The 18,201-nt window shown below is 42.1% G+C and overlaps 1 protein-coding gene across 1 annotated transcript; it reads left to right on the top strand.

Annotated features, from left to right (window-relative positions):
• Positions 1 to 7,207: 7,207 nt before the first annotated feature.
• LOC115605759 (aldo-keto reductase family 1 member B1-like) lies at positions 7,208 to 11,819 on the top strand. Its single transcript, XM_030480676.1, has 6 exons — positions 7,208 to 7,350; positions 8,183 to 8,289; positions 9,077 to 9,158; positions 9,620 to 9,703; positions 10,141 to 10,217; positions 11,015 to 11,819. The coding sequence occupies exons 1-6, from the start codon at positions 7,231 to 7,233 to the stop codon at positions 11,052 to 11,054; spliced, it is 510 nt and encodes a 169-aa protein (XP_030336536.1). The 5' UTR covers positions 7,208 to 7,230; the 3' UTR covers positions 11,055 to 11,819.
• Positions 11,820 to 18,201: the final 6,382 nt, after the last annotated feature.

Here is an 18,201-nt window from a genome sequence, read left to right as displayed (position 1 = left end):
TAAAAAAAAATTCCCAGTGTGTTGTTCGTCACCAGGATGAGGAATTTTCAGCCTATTCGCCTTCGGGAATGTGTTAGACTCTTTCTAAAGCACCTTACAATAGATGAGTAAGAAAACCAAGCTCCTGTCTGCTTTATCCAGCACTTTGCATCTGTGAAGTAGCTGAAAGATGGCACACTTCCAGAAAGCTAATAGGTTAAGAGACTGACAAGACATTTCTAGTTTGATACAACTTGAGATTTAAAAACAAGCTATGCTTATGAAAAATGCCTCAAATGTCATAATCTTCCAGGTATATCACCAATCAAGGAAGCAATTAGTGAGATATATTTAAGAATCTTTTCCGTGGACAACTCAATGAAAAGTGATCAATGCTGTTTTTTTTTTGAATAAAATAGTATGGGATAAATTCCCTAGAAAATAAGTCTTGTGTATTATTCTTGGTCTATTTTTCCTAAACACCATAAATGCAGGTGGGAGGCTACAGGCCACATGCACAAGGATGCATGCTCAGATTAAACGTTCAGGCTAGAGCTACTGCTGATATTTAGCTCCAACAGCCAAAGAAATGAGGCTAAACCTTCCCTGGGCACTTTGCCCTTGTGCTGGAGACACATGGGGTTTATTGTCAGGTTTGCTGTCACATGGAAGCTTATGTTGCTTCCAGATCTAGATGGGCCGCGGGAGGGTGCACAAACTGCATCACATATAGATTTAAAAACTGCCTGACCTGAGTTGCTTTTACAAAAAGTCAGAGAATCATAAAATCATAGAATATTTTGGGTTGGAAGGGACCTTCGGAGGTCATTTAATCCCACCCCCTGCAACGAGGGTTCCTTGGCTGCCTCTGTGTCGCAGTGAAGTTTAGCAGCACGCTGGATAAACTGCCCGAGGATGACTTTTAGCTAAACATACAGGATTCAGTGCCAGTGTGCTGACATATACTCGTAACATGAAGACCACTCACAGCACAGAGTCCACCTCACCCAGGGGCTGTCCACAAAAAAGCACCACTCGGATTTCTGCCAGAAAAAAGTTCTCCAACGTAGAGCTACCACAAAGGAGTTGGGATTAATTGTTCTGTGTTTGAGCCACTGTGCAAAGGAAGCCTAACACAGGTAGCAAGGGCTTTGGAAAGCCCGATAAAGCCAAGAGTATGTGTGTGTAGAGATTATTGCAGGTCCTGGGTACTCTTCCTTTCCGGTTTTTGTTTGTTTTGGGATTACTATGTCTTAAGGGAAGGAGCAGTAGTGAAATACACATTCTCTGCTTCATCTTTGGCACACTTCTGCTCAGATTCAGATATTCTCAACCTTCAAGAAACAGATAGGGAAATAGAAAAAAGTAAATACAGAATCATATAGGTTTGGGTTGGAAGGGGCCTTAAAGCTCATCTAGTTCCAACTCCCTGCCATGCGCAGGGACACCTTCCACTAGACCAGGTTTCTCAAAGCCCTGACCAACTTGGCCTTCAACACTTCCAGGGATGGGGCAGCCACAGCTTCTCTGGGCAACCTGAGCAGACACGTGAAATGAGAAATGATTCTTGGGGTGTCTGCAAACTCCCCAAATACTACTTTTCTTGCAGGAAAGCAGAGGCTGTGAGGGATACAAAAAGCTGCAACTGGCATCATGAGCTCACTCAACAAATGCATGTGAGGATCGCACAGTCAGTTTTTAAATTCTTCAAAGGGTGAGGTAAAGGCAAAATCCGTGCATGCTCTTGCCTATTGTATCACTTCTGCCCACATTTTCCTTGTCTGCAGCCAGTTAGCAGGCAGGAGGGAGGGGCAAAGCCTATGTAAAGTGTTCTGCAAGGGGCCTCAGTCTCTCCTTGACCACAGTGGCAGGACCGCGTATGGCCACCTACCTGGAGCTGCCCACCCATGCGAAGATGCCCATCCTGGGACTGGGGACCTGGCAGGTATATGCTGGAGCTGGGGACCTCTCCTTGTCACACAGGTGACACCAAAAAATGGCTGAAAAGCGTGGCAGACTTTTTCAGCAATCATCTCCTTTTCGGGTCAGGACAATGCAGCAAATTCTCTGCGCTGTGTCTTTTGCTGCTTGAAGTATTTCAGGTAACGTGGGTATTTGCAGCTGTCCTTCAGGAAGCTTGTTAAATGAGCAGGGAGTGAGCAGGGGGAAGGAGCTTTTTCTTAGCTATGGACAAAAAAAATGCATATTACAAAAGTTACTACTTCTGCTTAGCTTGTTTTTCTTCAGGTTTTTATCTTTGCTTTTGGCTCTCGGTATTAACATCCCAGCATGTCATGTAGATGTCAGCTTTGATGAGTGCATGTAGGGATAGGAACTTAGGTGGCAATGAGTGGATTTGGAAATGGCTATTTACATTAACTCCCTAAAGACCGAGGGTTACTTGTTTGTATGGCAGCAGAGTATGCAGCACTTATCAGGAAAACAGTTTGGGTAGTTCTTTACCTGCAAATGTTATCTAATGGATTTTGGGAAGAGAGAAGATTTAAGTATATACTGAATTATAAATGTAAATGGAGCCTGGAAATGAGCTGAACATGTTAAGAAAGAGGGCTTCTTAAGGAAGAAAAAGAAAAATAATGGATTGTCCCCTGGATTTGAGACTGGAAATGAGTTGGAAATGTTGAATTGCAAGCTGCCAACTCTATGAAACACTGTCCAGCAAGCTTAAAAGTATCTTCAATTATTCTTGCTCTATTTTGGGGTTGGCTGCTGCTGATCATCACATAACTTAGGTACAAATGGGGCTGGGTTTGTTTAAGCTTTTCAGTCTTGATTGGTATGATGACGAAAGACACTAAGAAGCCTAAAGTAACTAAGTAGGCTCTAAAAAACCAAAGCGTGCCTTGCATGGGTCCTCCTGGGGCATGGACACTGTGACGGATGAGCTCGCTGAAGGAACCTATTGAGACACTAACAGGACCTGGTTAGGACTAAACAGAAGGAAAATTTTGGACACATGATCCCTGCCACCACAAAAATCTCTGGTGTCAATGCAACAAAACCATGGCCCAAACCCACTGTGATTACTTCATCATAGCTACTTGATCTCAAGGTTCCCACAGCAACTTCTTGTGTTTCGGTGTGGCAATGGGGCTTCTCCTTTACCCAGTCACGCTGATTTGAAGTCCTGTTCAGTGAGCACCACAATGGATTATCTTTTCTGAAGAACTGCTCACACAACAGACTCTGGGTAACCACAGGGTATTTTGTTGCCTTTGCTCTCCACAATTCCTCCTCCACCCAAAAGTGATGCCAATTGCTCCTGCATAGCAGCTTTCCCAGGCTGCAGCAGCACCCAGGGATAAGGTACTCTATAATGCATGGTGTTTGGCAGGTGTCCCCATTAGCCTGCTTTCCCAGGAGCTGCAGGGTTCATATGTAGGAGAGGGTTGGGATGGGGAAAAGGGCTGCAAAAAGGAAAGCTTGTAAGACTTTACACTGGTTGTGTGGAAAAAAACCGCTGCAGTTTCCATGTCGTTTTAAATTAAGGTGAACCAACCAAGAGCCCTTAAATTGGAAATATTTGGAGAAGTGAAGTCATTAAAAAGAAGATGATGGGTGGGGATGCAACGAAGTTAAATATAGGAGGTGGTCACGGTTTTGAATTATGTTTCTACTTGAAGTGTCATTTTCCAGAACTGGCATCCAGTCATCAAACAACTCTTCAGTGTCTGCAAGCCAAGAACCTGAACTGATTACTTTGCTATTAAATACCAGGCTCTGTATTTCACCCAGGAGGTGGCACTGTCTGTAGTGTTTTGGCGTCGTCCTTTCACATCCCTGTCCTGCGTCAAAAAGAGCCAGGTTGGTTGTGTGCAGGGCCAGCAAGCTTTCCAGAGGTGATTCATTTCCTCATGTTGCCAGGATCTCGCACTAAAACTGGGCAAATTAAAACATCTTTCGAGATAGCCTGGTGTCCGCATGTGAATGTTCAATCCTCAGAAAAGGGCAATCAGCTCAGGCAACTCATTGGCGACTCCTGTGGCCATTTTATTCCAGAAAACTAAATGAAAGCAAGATCCAGACCGGAACATCTCATTATTTGGGAGCTTTAAGTCTCCAGATTTGGGGAACAGCAAACTTCTTTTTCTGGTGTTCACCAAATTACCAATTTCTGTTCTTGTTTCAGTCTTTCCAGGGAACAGCCAGAGACGCAGTGAAGTTTGCCATCGATGTTGGGTACTGCCACTTTGTGCCTACCTGTACCAGAATGAGCGTGAGATTGGGGATGCAGTACGGGAAAAAATTGAGGAGGGGATTGTGAGGAGAGAAGACCTCTTTATTGTCAGTAAGGTATGTCCTTGGGTAACTTACCCAACATGAGGCCAGCTCTCTGGAGGAGAGGAAAGGTCTCAGGCTGCAAAGTGCCAGGGGATGAAACCGGTCCGTGAATTAACTCAGGGCAAAGTGTTTTATGGATGGAGAGAAGGAAGAGATCAACTCCTAAAGAACAAAAAGGGCTGGATTTGAGAGGGATTTTTTGTAGTCTGTATCCATTGTCAGCCATGGAGACAGGAACTGAGGCCGTGCTCTCAGTTGCCTCTGAGACAGGAAGCACGGCTATTGTATTCGTGGTCACTCCCGCTGTGCTGCCGGCCTCAGCCTGTTAGCTCCTGTATGTTATGTTGTGTTTTGTTTTTTCCCCCAACAACAATAGTAGGAAAAATAAAGTAACTTCTATCTGCTGGAAGCTGGCAGGTCAATTTTCACCAGTTTTGGTTTTTTTCTTTGTTTTGTTTAATTGTTGTATGAATTGTTGGAATTCAAGAGTATCTCATTCTCATTTTACTTAACTGACAGTTAAATAAGGTGCACAAGAGGGGCACTTCCTCAAGGCAAGAAGATGTGCCATATCATGAGCTGCCTCTGTGTCTGCGCTGTGTGTTTCCCTGCCAGGGATGCTCAGTGGTTGTGAGGTTAGGAGAGCAGCTCTCAAGCTTTGTGTTACCCCTGCAGCTGTGGTCCACCTTCCATGAGAGATCCCTGGTGAAGGAGGCATGCCAGAAAACACTTGCTGCCCTCCAACTGGATTATTTGGATCTCTATCTGATGCACTGGCCCATGGGATTCAAGGTATTGAGACTTCTAACTCCTGGGAGCCATCTGTCAGAGCTCTGCCACTTTTTCCTTTGGGACCAGATGTGCCTTTAGTCCTCTCTAATGAGAAGTGTTGTTAAACCTCATTAGGACATAATGACAAACCTCTGCATGGAGTGCCCAGGAGGAAAGGTAAGGTCATGGCTGCTTAAGCTAGGTCTTGTAGTTCAAAAATCACCTTATTTTACCCTGCACAGCATTTCCATGTCATGGATCCATCCAGGTCACGTTCCACTTAAAGCCTGGGACTGGACTGCCATTTGCTTATACAGGATCGAACAGTTGTGCATTACTTAGCTCCTATTTTTCTCTTCTCCCTCTACCCCCAGGTTAAATAAATCCTCATTTCCCCATGGTGTCACATCCCTGGCCTTCCCCCAGCCTGACTGAGGCACATAAAAGTGTCTGCTCTTCCTCTGCCTGCAGGGCAGGCTCTCAAGAGGCAGATTTTCTTGAAGATTACTCTGTTCCTATAGATTACTGGTTTTGGCCACCTCTCTCCCCAACACAAACATAAGGCAGGATATCCAGCACCTCCAGCTCCATGCGCTTGTCGAATTTCGAAGAGACTCCTTTAACTAGCTACAATTCGGCCTACCTTAAACTTGCTTTTCTTTTGTGATGACAGGCAGGAGAGGAGCTGTTTCCTGCAGATGGGAATGGCATGATCATTCCCAGCAATACAGATTTTCTGGATACGTGGGAGGTATGCTTATCGGAAGGCTGAAGAATTCTTGCTAGTTTGAAATAACAGCCTGAAAACTTCAAGGTTTCTGCTTTGGGAATTGTTCTGAGCAAGTGTCTGATGTGAAGTATTCCAGACTGCTGATTTCTCTGTGCCCTTGGGATCCTTCTTGTGTTGCTTTGCCAAAACTGAGGTATTTTTATGTCCACTGCTTACTAAGCTGGCTGGGTGGGCATGGCAAGAGGAAATCTTTGACTGTGTGTGTACCCTGCAGTGGCTTTAGCTGACGTATGCTGTCACTTCAGTCCCCACACTGCTCTCTGGATATTTATTGGTGGCTTTAGCTGTAGCCATGCTCACCCCTAGTTGCACCCGAGCTGTCCAGACTAGACTACAGGAAAGCCAACATGCCTGTGTCAGTGTAGCCAGGGCATCCAAATCTCCCCCCTCTAGAAAGTACTGGAACTTGCCCAAAGTCCATTGCTAAAGCCGTGTGTATTGCAACACGAACAGGCATGAACGCAGGGAGACAAGACTTGGGTGCAAGCTCAAATTTCTGCTTGGCTCATGGTTTGGGCTTCCTTTGCCCTCCATCCCCACTGTGTGCTGAGCGTGGCCAGATTGAAAGAAGACAAGAGACTCACCAGAGCCAAAAGAATTTGCTGACGCTTTTTTCCTTCTGTCTTATGAAGAATAAGGCTCACTTCTGTGGCTCATTTGAAGGGAAAGGTGGACATTTCAGGCTGCTGCTTATGACAGCAGCTCCAAATAAAAATGATTTCTGCTTTGGAAAAGGTGTTTCTTCTGCTCTAAAGACTGGTAGCTGATTATTTTCTCCTGTTTCTTTTCTGCTGGAGGTGCCAATCTAATCAGGGCTGTCCAGCTGTTTTATTGTTTGCTAACGTGAAAGAAAATAGGTGGTGGTAGGGCAACACAGCACTGCATATGCTGTACTGCCACTGCTAAATGGTACATCTCCCTTGGGAAATTAACCAACATTAATGATCAGGTATCCTGCTCTAGCTCCCCCAGAACAGTTTCTTGCCGAGCCGCTCTGTTCCAAATGAGAATCCTTTTATTATGGGATAATTATTTTTTTAGCTAAAGAATCAACCTAAAAAACCCCCTCTTTTATTTAGGAGCTGAAAGTCTACCTGGGGATAATTTTTCATTTCATTTCAGTATCTTACTGAAAAAATAACAGTGTGGTAATTGTTAATCTTGAATAATGCTGTAATTTATTTGTATGATGATACATGATGTGAAAGCCTGAGTCTTTGACCAGGGTCCCACCATTCGGTGTCCTGTACTAATGTCACATCAGAAGGGGATCCCAGCCATGATGATTTTTACTGAAGTCTTTGCACAGGCACTTTTTCCATTAAAAAAAAAAAAATAAATCAAATCTTAACTCAGTAGCAAGTCTGACTCTGTAGTGTTTCTAGGCTATGGAAGAGCTGGTGGATGCAGGAATGGTGAAGGCAATTGGAGTCTCCAACTTCAACTGCAAACAGATAGACCAGCTCCTAAGCAAACCAGGCTTAAGACACAAACCTGCAAATAATCAGGTAAATTGTTCTCGGACTCATCAGTACCGGTATCACATCTGTCTGGGGTGTTGCATTTCATGGGACATCACTAGTGGTAAGTGACCTTTTAAGTTAAGACTGTGCTTTTTTATATCTGTGTGGGAATACCCCTGTATTTGGCTAAAGGATAAAGTAATGAAAGATGTAGAATGTTCTGTGCCCTTGCACAGAACATCACTAGCAGTAAATGACCTTTCATGTTAAGGTTGTGCTTTTTCATATCTGCGTGGGAATACACCTGTATTTGGCTAAATGATAAAGTAATGAAAGATGCAGAACGTTCTGTGCCCGCCCTTGCGTAGGAAGCTGCAGGCACACAAGCCTGCGGCACTCCTGGGTTGAAAGTGCAGCCTTCACCTTTCCTCTGGCTGCAGCACTGAGCTCATGCAGGCTGAGAGCGGAGCTCTGCAATAGACAATGTGGCAGGGCTTACCCTTCTCCTTTTGTACAGTTCCTAAGGGAAAAGATAGGACCAGAGCCAGGCTACCCTGCTGGGGTAAATAGGTAGGAATGGGTGACATGAGAGTTGGGTGCTTCACCTGGATGTGCGCAGCTGGTCCTTGAAGCCCATTGGTATGGGGACTGTGAAAAGTCATGAAAAACGAGGCAGAGAGCTGGAAAAAGAAATTAATGTGTGAAGACTGGGCCTTGTTGGAGGCAGGGCTGGGAAAAAGGGGAAATGATCGGAAACACTGGCTGGCTCTCTTCAAAACCTCATAGCTGCAGAAAGAACAACCTATTCAAAGCTGATGTGGGGCTTGGTAGGTCACTATAGTGACGTTAAACACTGAAGTACCTTCTGCTTCTATAGGTTGAGAGCCACCCCTATCTTCATCAGGAATTGCTGATCAAGTTTTGCCAGTCCAAAGGTATCTCTGTCACTGCATATTGCCCCCTTGGGGCACCCAACTGGCCATGGTAAGAATGCTTCTTTCTCAGACATAGATTGGAGCCAATGTAGTAAACCAGTATTAGGATATGGATAAACCATCACAGAGTAAAATTGATGTAATCAGAAGAATATTTACTTATTCTTTAAAAATGACACACATGCAGAAATCTCTCTCACACTTACCGTGCTATTCAGTTTGCTAATTCATACCCATGCTGTTACTGGAGTTTCACATTTAGGAGAAAAAGGATCAATTGGTTGGTGAAAGTAGCAAAGATAATTCTTAACTGAGCTTGGGTGAGCTTATTAAACATGTAAGAGAACTTCTCAACTGAAAAAAACCCCAAAACAAAGCAGCAAATGCTTATGAGAATAGCAACTTTGCAGTCCTGCTGAGACAAATGCATTAGGTTTTTAAAAGGATGACTTGAAGAGATTTTGCTTTTACTCAAGTCTTTTTGGCTGGGACAGGATGTTTACCAGAGCAGCTGTGCTTGTGAAAGACACAACAGCTGCCCATTCTTAAGATGAAATTTTCTGGGATCTGTACCAAAGAAATTTCCAGCCTCATCTCAGGCTGGACTGAAATGTATTACAGTGACCTGTTACACTAAAAACTACAGGCTTCTTCTCATGCCAACTGGCAATGAAAGGGAAAGAATGAAAGCAAGGACAGGAGCAACGACAATATAGTGAAATAAAGCGCACAAGATTATACGTTCTTATTATTTAAATGGTATTCTTACACTATAGTGCTTGAGGGAGAAGACAGTGCACCATTCAGCTGCTTAAATCTGCTTTTTATTTTCACAGGTCCAAGCCTGAGGATATTTCCCTTTTTGATGATCCCCAAATTAAGGAAATCGCACTCAAGCACAACAAAACCCCAGCTCAGGTTAATACTGCTCATAGTATTTTCCCTGGTGATGTGTGTTTTTACCACTTGTGCTAAAGTAGCTATTTACAGAGGTATTATGGAAAGCTGAGTTCCAGCTGCGTCCCATACACATTGTAATGCTTTAGAAAAATATTATCTCTAAGCCTAGTTTTAATGATGGACAGAAGATTACCAATGGCTTTGGGCTTTAAATGGCACACTAGCCACCTCTATGCACAGCATCCCTGGCTGATCCTGAACTCTTGTTCAATGCACTCCCATGCTGTCATCTCAAGAGACAGATAACGATTAAATGAGCTCAGGTAATAAATGGAGAAGGTTTACTACAATGCTTTTTCTCTGTGAACCATCTCTGATTATCAGCAGAGCTGTTCCATGTAACTGTAGGCACAGATGGGCTTTGGCTTTCAGCAGACAGGCAAAACTTCTCCGCTGTAATTCCCTACCTGCTCCTACAGGTGCTTATCCGCCTCCAGATTCAAAGAAATGTGAGTGTAATTCCCAAATCTGTCACTCCGCACTGCATTGAAGAAAATGTTAAGGTAAGAGGGTACCTCACAAAATTATTAATGGTGTTAAACTTTACATGGAAAAAAATCCACTCTGCCAGTGGAACAAAGTACTCCCTTCGTAGTTAGAGGTGGCAAAATCCTTTGTCTGGCAGATACCAAGTAGGTCACTTTATGAATGCAAAGAGTTACTTTAGAAGTAGAGCCACGTCTCCTTCACTCGAATACATCGACAGAGATTAACTTTTTCCTCTTGTGACATAAATGTGATGCAATTGGACATCACCAGCCCTGTAGCTTTAGGACATTTATTCATTGCTCACCACAATAATGCATCTGTTGCACAGTTCCTTGTACTCCAACAAATACAACACACTTCTACTTCTGTTTTTGGTGTTCTTTCTGCAAATGAACTTATACTTTTCTTCTTGCAAACTGAAGTAACTCAGCTGTTTTGGACCTTTATTCAGGTGTTTGAATTGGCTGAAGAGGAGATGGAAACCTTACTTGCTTTCAAGAAGCAGTATCGCATCTGTATGTTAAGCGAGTGAGTACCTCCTCTTCCATGTTTTAGCAAGATTAGATTATCACTGGATATCCTCTTAAGAGACAGCATTTGAGAACCCCACCTTAAGAGAAGGAACCGTAGGCAATACCTGGTCACATCCCTATCTGCTGGAATCCAGCACTAGGGTACATTAGAGCATTGCCTGCCTTGTACAGGTTGGTAGCAGCAGGATTTTTGCAGGGATGTTTTGTGTTAAGACATCTTGTGACAGATGCATACCAAACTGCTGTCTCAAAACCAAAATCAGCAGGGAACTCCGAAATAAATAGGCAGCCTTCCCCCCCTACCTCCCCTGTTTTCTTTGGCTACTTTATATAAGAGACAGTCACTGTAAATAAACTTTTTAAGAATGAGAATTTTAAGTTTTTTTGAAGTGAAAAGATGTGCCTATGTATTTCTGCCAACATTATTAAAGCAGCATCTAGATAACAGAGCTGTTAGATACAGACTTACCAAGATCTGCAATTCATTCTGTTTTCCCAGGTTACCCACTTATCTAATAGCATACTGCAGACTTAGGAGTTCACAAGAGAGTGGTTTTATGTTGCAGGGAAGTTTGGCAATTTCAGCTAAGCAAAAGATACAGTACCTTTTGAGAACAAGGTCACTGGTATATGTGAAGACTACAGAGCATTAATTTCCACAGCTCCATGTAAACTAAGCAAACTCACAGTAGTGTTTTTGCTGTAGCTCACAGTTTTAGTTCTGAAGAGCTTTTTCTTCTTAGCCTTAAGACTATATCCTTAAAGTGTTTTAATCATACTCTCTTTTTCTAGGTGCAAAAATCACAAGGACTATCCTTTTCTGGAAGAATAACATAGGCACCACCTTCAGATCCTCCAGGGATCAGGACCATATATCATTATTTCAAGCAATTTGTAACACTTCATGTGTATTAAATCACAATAAGTGGAATATGTATTACAAGATGGGAGAAGGTAGCTCACAGGCATTCTGAAAAGTAACCTTCGAGCATGCGTTTGCTTCCCATATTGTCAACCACAGTTACATCAGTCCTTTATCTGTATCTTAGCTCTGCTCTTGTAGTGAAATTCTCAATTCTATCAAGATCTATGTTCTCTTATCATTTAGTAACAACAGTTCAAGTTTAATAAACCTGAATCTTTGGGATTTGTGAAAAGCAGCCTTTGCCATAAATATAAATCCTGACCAGTTTTAGAGAAATTTAGATTCTCCTAGTGGCTGTGTTTGTGGACAGAAGGTCAAAACATATGCTATCTTTAAGCTGTTAATGTAAGACAATCCATTTAACATCAGAAGGTCTTTATGAGATAACACAATACACTCACTGCTTGAGATTTTTAGTTCAGTAATTCCAGCATAACAGATTAGAAGCTCTTTAGAGGACACCACTGAATTATGTTTCAGGAACATTTTCTTAATGAGGTTTCCTATTTATGAACTGCTAAAAACTAACAAACTAGTAGGAGATTTGTATGTTTGGTTTATCATATCTACAAAAGTACATAAATACTGCCTTTTATCAGCAGAATAGCTGCAGTTAAGACTGTGAATCACTCCCAGCAAATCCAAAGTCTGAAAAAGGAGACACAGAGGAATTATTTTGTTTGGCAACTGTCTTATTTAACAAGCAGAGAAGCTGGGCAGCGTGATAGAAACCAACAGTAGATGTTTGCTCTCTTGCACTGCTCCCTAGATACTGTCTGCTTGTGTTTTGACTCAAAAGGATGTCACTGGATGTTGTTTTCTATGGTAAAAAACAAGTCAGCGCTACTGCAACCCATACATCTGCTGGACTTTCAATGAGGTGTGCGTTGAGCAAGATTTCTTGCTCTTGAACTCAAACAAGTGACTCAAAACTCCTGTAATTGCTTTAGGCTCTTCCAGGCCAATAGAACAACAATGTGGATCAGCATTGCCTGCAGAGAGGAAGGACAATTGTGTAATTAAGGTTCAGGGCTCAGATACACACTTCATGGATATCCTTTCCCTACTGATTTTCTTTGTAGTCGATAAAGGAAGTGATGACATATCTTTGGGCTACTTTAGACTTTTGCAAGATGTTTGAATAACATATGCCCTAGAAACAGCAATTTCATCAAACTGGATTTCCTACAACTCTTCGATGGAAAAAGGTCTGAAAAGTGTATCAACAATTGACACCGAACAGTTATAGTACAGTGGGATGGACAGGAAAGTGTCTGTAATAAGTACTCTCTTTTATTCTCCCCTAAATTCAAATTCAATTCAAATTCAAAAGGTCAGTTACAGGATATTATCACAGCTGCAGTCAGAAAAGGAGCTACGTGGAAGGTGCTTTGTTTCCAGGCATCCAGACTGGGGTCAGGTTGTCAATCTAATCTACTGCAGTAGGAGCAGTACGCGCTTAAGGCTGTGGCATACAGCCTATCTTGAAATATTCTCTACTTCATAGGAATTTTCTAACAACATTCCAATTTAATCACATCTATCAGACCTGAAGTTATTTACAGGATGTTTATAGACCATGGCAGGCAGGAAGTCAGACTAGATGATCACAGTAGTCATATAATAGCAAAAAATTCAAAACAAGTTAGAAGCCAGAGATCGTGCATTTGTTTTAGAGACAATAGATCTTTTTCAGCTGCAGAGACTTCAGCGAAGGTAAAAGGAGAAAAATTTGGGTGATGTCAGTTACTGGGAAATAAAGTACCTTCTCTTCTGTAGTGGAGATGCAGCCGCATTACTTAAAAGACAATGTGCCTTTCCAGCTGACCATTGCTGCCTCTCAGCAATCACAGCAGCAGGCTTACTGCCATCATAGGCTGCTATAAGCTGCTCAAGAAGCACTTTCTAGCTTCACCTACCCCAACATTCCACTACTCTAACTGCACCTGCTATCATCTGTAGAGAGGAAACTACAGAGCATGATCTCCATGATTCAGTTTTGAGGATTCCAGAAATCTTCCAGCCTCTTTTGTGTTTTTTGTGAGTTTAGACTTTGCTTTACATAGAACGTACTTGTTAAGGAAATAAAATTTGCTATCACAGGTTAAGGTAGAGACTTGGGCTTGTTTTACTGCTATTGTGAAGAGGAGCAAGTGCTTTGTTGGTCAGATCACTGCTGCGGAGGAGAGGAAGGGACAAGCTACTACTGTCTTCTGAAGAGTTGTGTTCTGTCAGTGCAGGGACCTGCAGCCGAGGTATTACCATATACTGGTAAGTGCTGGGAACTTTCTAGTCCGTATCTTCAGAGTAATTTGAACCCTGTAATTACTAAGCAAATATACATTTAACACACTCCCTTTCCTGTGGTTGTAACTAATTCAACTCCATGCTGCTGTCTAGGCACATACAGTGACAATCTGTCTCTACATACTTTTCAGCGGTCCATGGAGCATTTATTAATTATTAATCCCCAGGCTGCATCAATGTCTAGCACAAGGAGCAGATGTGCAAGGGGCTACAGTTCTAGCACTTTATATACCCCTTTATCAACCTGAAAATACAGAGGCCACCTCTGAAAGCCAGGAGAGAATGAGCTACTCTACAAACAAAATGCTCCAGGAAAAGAACATAGTATCCTCCCAGCAGCAGATACAGCATAAACAGGCTCAAGTCACCATGACCAGCTCTAGGGAGCAGAGCAAGTTTCTTGAAGGCCTAGCAGTTTCTATTCCTGTGTGCCTACTTCCCCAGCAGCGTAATCATTAGCTTTGTTGGAACTACAGCAAGAGGCCTATATTATCTCCAGATCATTTTCAGTATCCATCAGCTATGTAACAGTGCTTTTAGACCAAACCCAGACATCTTTCCTAGTCAGCAGTGAGACTATCTGTGCCACTGGACTGAACCCAGTAAATGGAAAATGCCTTAGCTTAGCATTTTGCCTTTGTATCACAACATGTTGCCTCACAACTTGAGCTTTTACTGCGCAGTTCATCCATTCTGGCATAATCAAGCCTTCATGAAAAGTTCCAAAGCGACTGTGTGAAAAAAAAATAAAATGTCCATGTTTTAGAGGGAAAACAGAAAAACACAGGTAATGAACAATGAGTTCAAAACTCTTTGCTGCTCAGGTTTTCCATCTATTATAATTCCAAGCTCTCCTATTGAGCTCAGTGTCACTCAAAAGCAAACAGAATGAGAAACAAGAAAAACAGTAAGAGACCAATTCTATGATCTTTTTGCATTCAATCCCACGCAAAAATCCTTGCCTTTCACTGTACCTTAGAAGATTTATAGAAAACTGACTAGGATAATCAATGGCCTATGAATAATTTATACAGCTGGCAATTAAGCAGACTATGACTTTACTTGACAACAGTGCAGAGAGCTATGCCAGAAGTTTACCAAGTCTGAAGCAGCTTGGAAAGCATGACTGGAAATAGACTAGTTGCTATCTCCACCACTGTAAAAACTAGCAGCAAACATGCACAAAAAGTAACAGATAGCAATTCTTCACAAGATGTGTGAGTGTGAAAAATCATTCCCTTGGAATGTGGCAGATTCACAAGGTAACTGAACGAGAAAGAGTTAACCGATGGCTGCTAAACAAAAGACCTTAAACTGTTGTCAGAATAAAAGAACACACCGTTGCAATGCTCAAATTACTCATCTTCAACTTGTGGCTACACCTGGAGACAGGATGCTGCAGTGGATATTTAGCCTGATTCAGTCCAGCTGTGCTTATGAGCAGCTATCCTGGAATCAGGCTTAGTTCAGAAAAGCTATATTGTATATTCATCTTCTTAATAATTTGGAAAACACATGTATCTCTGCAGATGACTGTATTAGTGCTCCTCTACAATGCCCTTCAACAAATTAAGATGCAAGGGCAGCATAGCCATGAAAGAGTTAACAGTTGCCTCTCAGCTTAACTGAGCAAGGTCTTTTCAGTGCAAGGCAGGGCTCTCTAGTTTTGAGACCAAGGACAGGGCAGAGAGAGGGATGACAAATAGTTACTAACAGAGTTTATAGCTGACAAACTAGAGGAGTTTTAAGTGGTTAAAATTAAAATTATTTGTCCTGAGACAGCTGTTCTGTGCCCCAATTAAGCAAGAGACTCCAGATCTCGAGTCATAGCTTCATCATAGCAGCTACAGATTAAAAAACCAAATTCCTGTTTTGAATAATGTAGTTTCTTGTGCCCCAGATTTCACAACTCTGCTCAAATGTTACAGCATGCACTTCTGCTAGTCTTGTGATCTCAGCAAGAAGAGATCCTGCCTCCTCCTCCTCAAAATAAAACAAAGTTACAGAGCATCATATAAGAAGTTATTCCAGCCAGGCAAGCTTGTTATTTATGTTTCTATATCAGAAATCAAGCGCCATTTCCTCCCAAAGAATCATCAGTTGCAACCTGAAAAACACTGTGCCTGTAAGACTATTTGTGGTGTCCTACCTCCAGCACGATACCAATTCCAGCTGCTTCTTGCATATTCCTCTACTACTCGTCCCCCACTTCAGAAAAGTATCTTACTATCTATACTAACTACCAATTTTCTGTATTTTTCCTGATAAATCAGTTCATCATTCTTTGCTACTATGGAAATGGACCTATTCTGCCAAAGCTATTTTCTTATAATATCCAGAAGACCTGCTCATCTGGTATCATCTGAAGCAGTGAGAGTGCAGCTGGAAATAAAACAAATTTTGAGCACAAGTACCCATTCTAGTGGTCTCAGGAACATGATTTTTCCATCTCCTGCTCTTAATCTCTCCCATAGGCTGTACTCCTCTTCCTAGAGTGTGCTAGAGTATCACACTAGCTGAACTCCTGCGGCAGAGTCCTGAGAAAGTCTTGTAAGAGAGACCAACAAGGTGGAGCTGAACTACAATTCTTAAATCAAAACACAAAACAACCACTTTTCATTGGAAGAGCTACAAGACTGTATTTGTCCTTAAAAGTTCTTTGATCAGAAACCCACAGATCCGTCAAATCACAATACAAAAACAAATGCTGTGAACAGTTAGAGCAGGAAGAGCTCAGTTAGCAGGAATGCTAGGCTCCGGATATCTAATTCTTTGATCTTTCCACTTTACCTTTTAGGAGATGAAAAGAAATCTCTACCCTTGTAGGCAGAGAGTGTGGCACAAGTATGGGGGTACAACAGCCATTTATTTAACAGCCCCCAGATCAAAAGCCACTTATTTTACTGTAACAACCCCCAGATCAAACTAGCTTAAATGAAGCCTTGTCTGCAGTCTACAAGAATGGTTCTTTATCTCAGCCTTAATTATACCTGGCCTTGAAGAAGCAATCCAAAATTGTTATGGGTGTCAAGTTTTCTATCACTCCCTTCCCACTGCTCATCCTTCCTGACAACAGCCTGCTTTCTGGTCAAGCTTATGCATCACTGTCCCTTTGCTCAGGTGGCTGTTTTTCCTCTATTCCCACTGCTGTATCCCACGAACCATCCAAGCCCTCTTTTGGTTAAGTGCTGCACTGTGTCCCAGAACGACCCTTTCCAAATACTTTCCCCTTAAGTCATCCAGCAAAATACAGAGCGCGCTTGTTACAATACCACTCCACCCAGAGCGCTAGCTAGTCTTCCTTCTGCTGTGGAGCTGCCTGTCTGCAAGTCTTCTCCAGTAAAATTCCTACTCTGAGAATGGAAAATTTCAGGCACTAACTTTCATAAAGTTACAGTGAAAGGAAAACAGAGAAAACGAACAGAACCTGCTGTACTATTTTGGTTGACCCTCAATGTAACTTTTTACCAGAACACACTTGTCACAAAAACATTATTTTGGGGCAAGTCAACATCACCCCGAACAGTCTTCTGCCACAGCTCATACTAATCTAAGAACATTAGCTGTTCTGTCTTTTTAAATGCCTTTGGGCTTTTGTTTATCACATTACAAAAACACTTGCAGAGCTGAAGCTTCTTGTATTTGCTGTTAAGCCCAGAATTTAAAGCTATTATGATCAATTTACGTTAGAAGAATCAGCATTAAAGGAGAATATTGCTTAGAATCAGACATCGATTCTCTCCTCCTGCCTCATGTTGCAAGTTAACTCAATCTGGTCTTTCAGCCTGTTGTACATTATGCTGACCAAAAAAACCTGTTGCATGTAAAGTCTGGCCTCAGTGATAGTGGAGAGATTTAAAAGAAGCATTTGAACATAACAAAACCCCCGTTTTTTCTCAATATAATGCTTAGTATTTATCAGAAATAAAAGAATAAATTAGCATGACTCCTTATTACCTTTTTATCAGTACCAGGAAACAAACCACCTACTTCGCAAATAGTTTGAGAACAACTGCATTCATGTCATAGTTTAACCTGGCCAAATTCTCTTTAAAGGACACTGTGCAATTATGAAATCATAATCCTATCTTACATTTACCATTTAGGGTTGGTTACATATTAATAGTTCTGGCACCTCTCTTCTTTCCTCTGCTCAGAAAGAACCCCCTTTCTGCCAGGCCTACACAACTCCCCCCAGAAGACAGCTCACACTCCAGATCTACTGAGACCTTGGACAAAATTGACAAGAACATGCAAAAAAATCAAATCACCCAACACTACCTACTGTTTTTACAAGTGCCCAAATGTACTCTGTGAAGTCTTAAGCAGCTCTCAGCAGGCAACAACTTTAAATCCATTACCTGCAAGGTATTGTCAAAACCATAAACACCCCCCCCCCCCCCCCCCCCGAGACAAACACACTTCACATGTCAAAATGCCAGTATAAGCCTATTTTTCTGTCCTCCAAAAACAGCGTAGTAAGCTTCTGATCTGCTAGCTCATGACACAGGATTTTCTTGGAAACCCATTTTTACTGTATTTGCCAATGGTAGCTTGTACAAGTACAGAATTCTTTCCTGCATCATGTGCTGCCTAACGGGAAGGCCAAGTTTTCTACTGCTTACTAAATCTCATAAGATGCTACAAGGGCTCCATGTCTTCAATGGAATGAGTCTTCTAGAAACCAAAGTATACTATCACTTCAGTAAAATAAAGACTGATTTAAACATTAGTATATTAGTTGTCA

Source organism: Strigops habroptila, chromosome 3 (genome assembly GCF_004027225.2).
Source record: "Strigops habroptila isolate Jane chromosome 3, bStrHab1.2.pri, whole genome shotgun sequence".
NCBI classification, from domain to species: domain Eukaryota; kingdom Metazoa; phylum Chordata; class Aves; order Psittaciformes; family Psittacidae; genus Strigops; species Strigops habroptila.
Note: the sequence above shows the minus strand (reverse complement) of the source record. Positions and strands in the feature narration are given on the sequence as shown.

Bases quoted from the DNA above. Each gene is read 5' to 3' on its own strand.
- LOC115605759 (XM_030480676.1), top strand. From the start codon at position 7,231: ATGGAAGAGCTGGTGGATGCAGGAATGGTGAAGGCAATTGGAGTCTCC. The intron at 7,351-8,182 runs GTAAATTGTTCT...CTGCTTCTATAG, and splicing joins ACAAACCTGCAAATAATCAG to GTTGAGAGCCACCCCTATCT. The intron at 8,290-9,076 runs GTAAGAATGCTT...TTATTTTCACAG, and splicing joins GGGGCACCCAACTGGCCATG to GTCCAAGCCTGAGGATATTT.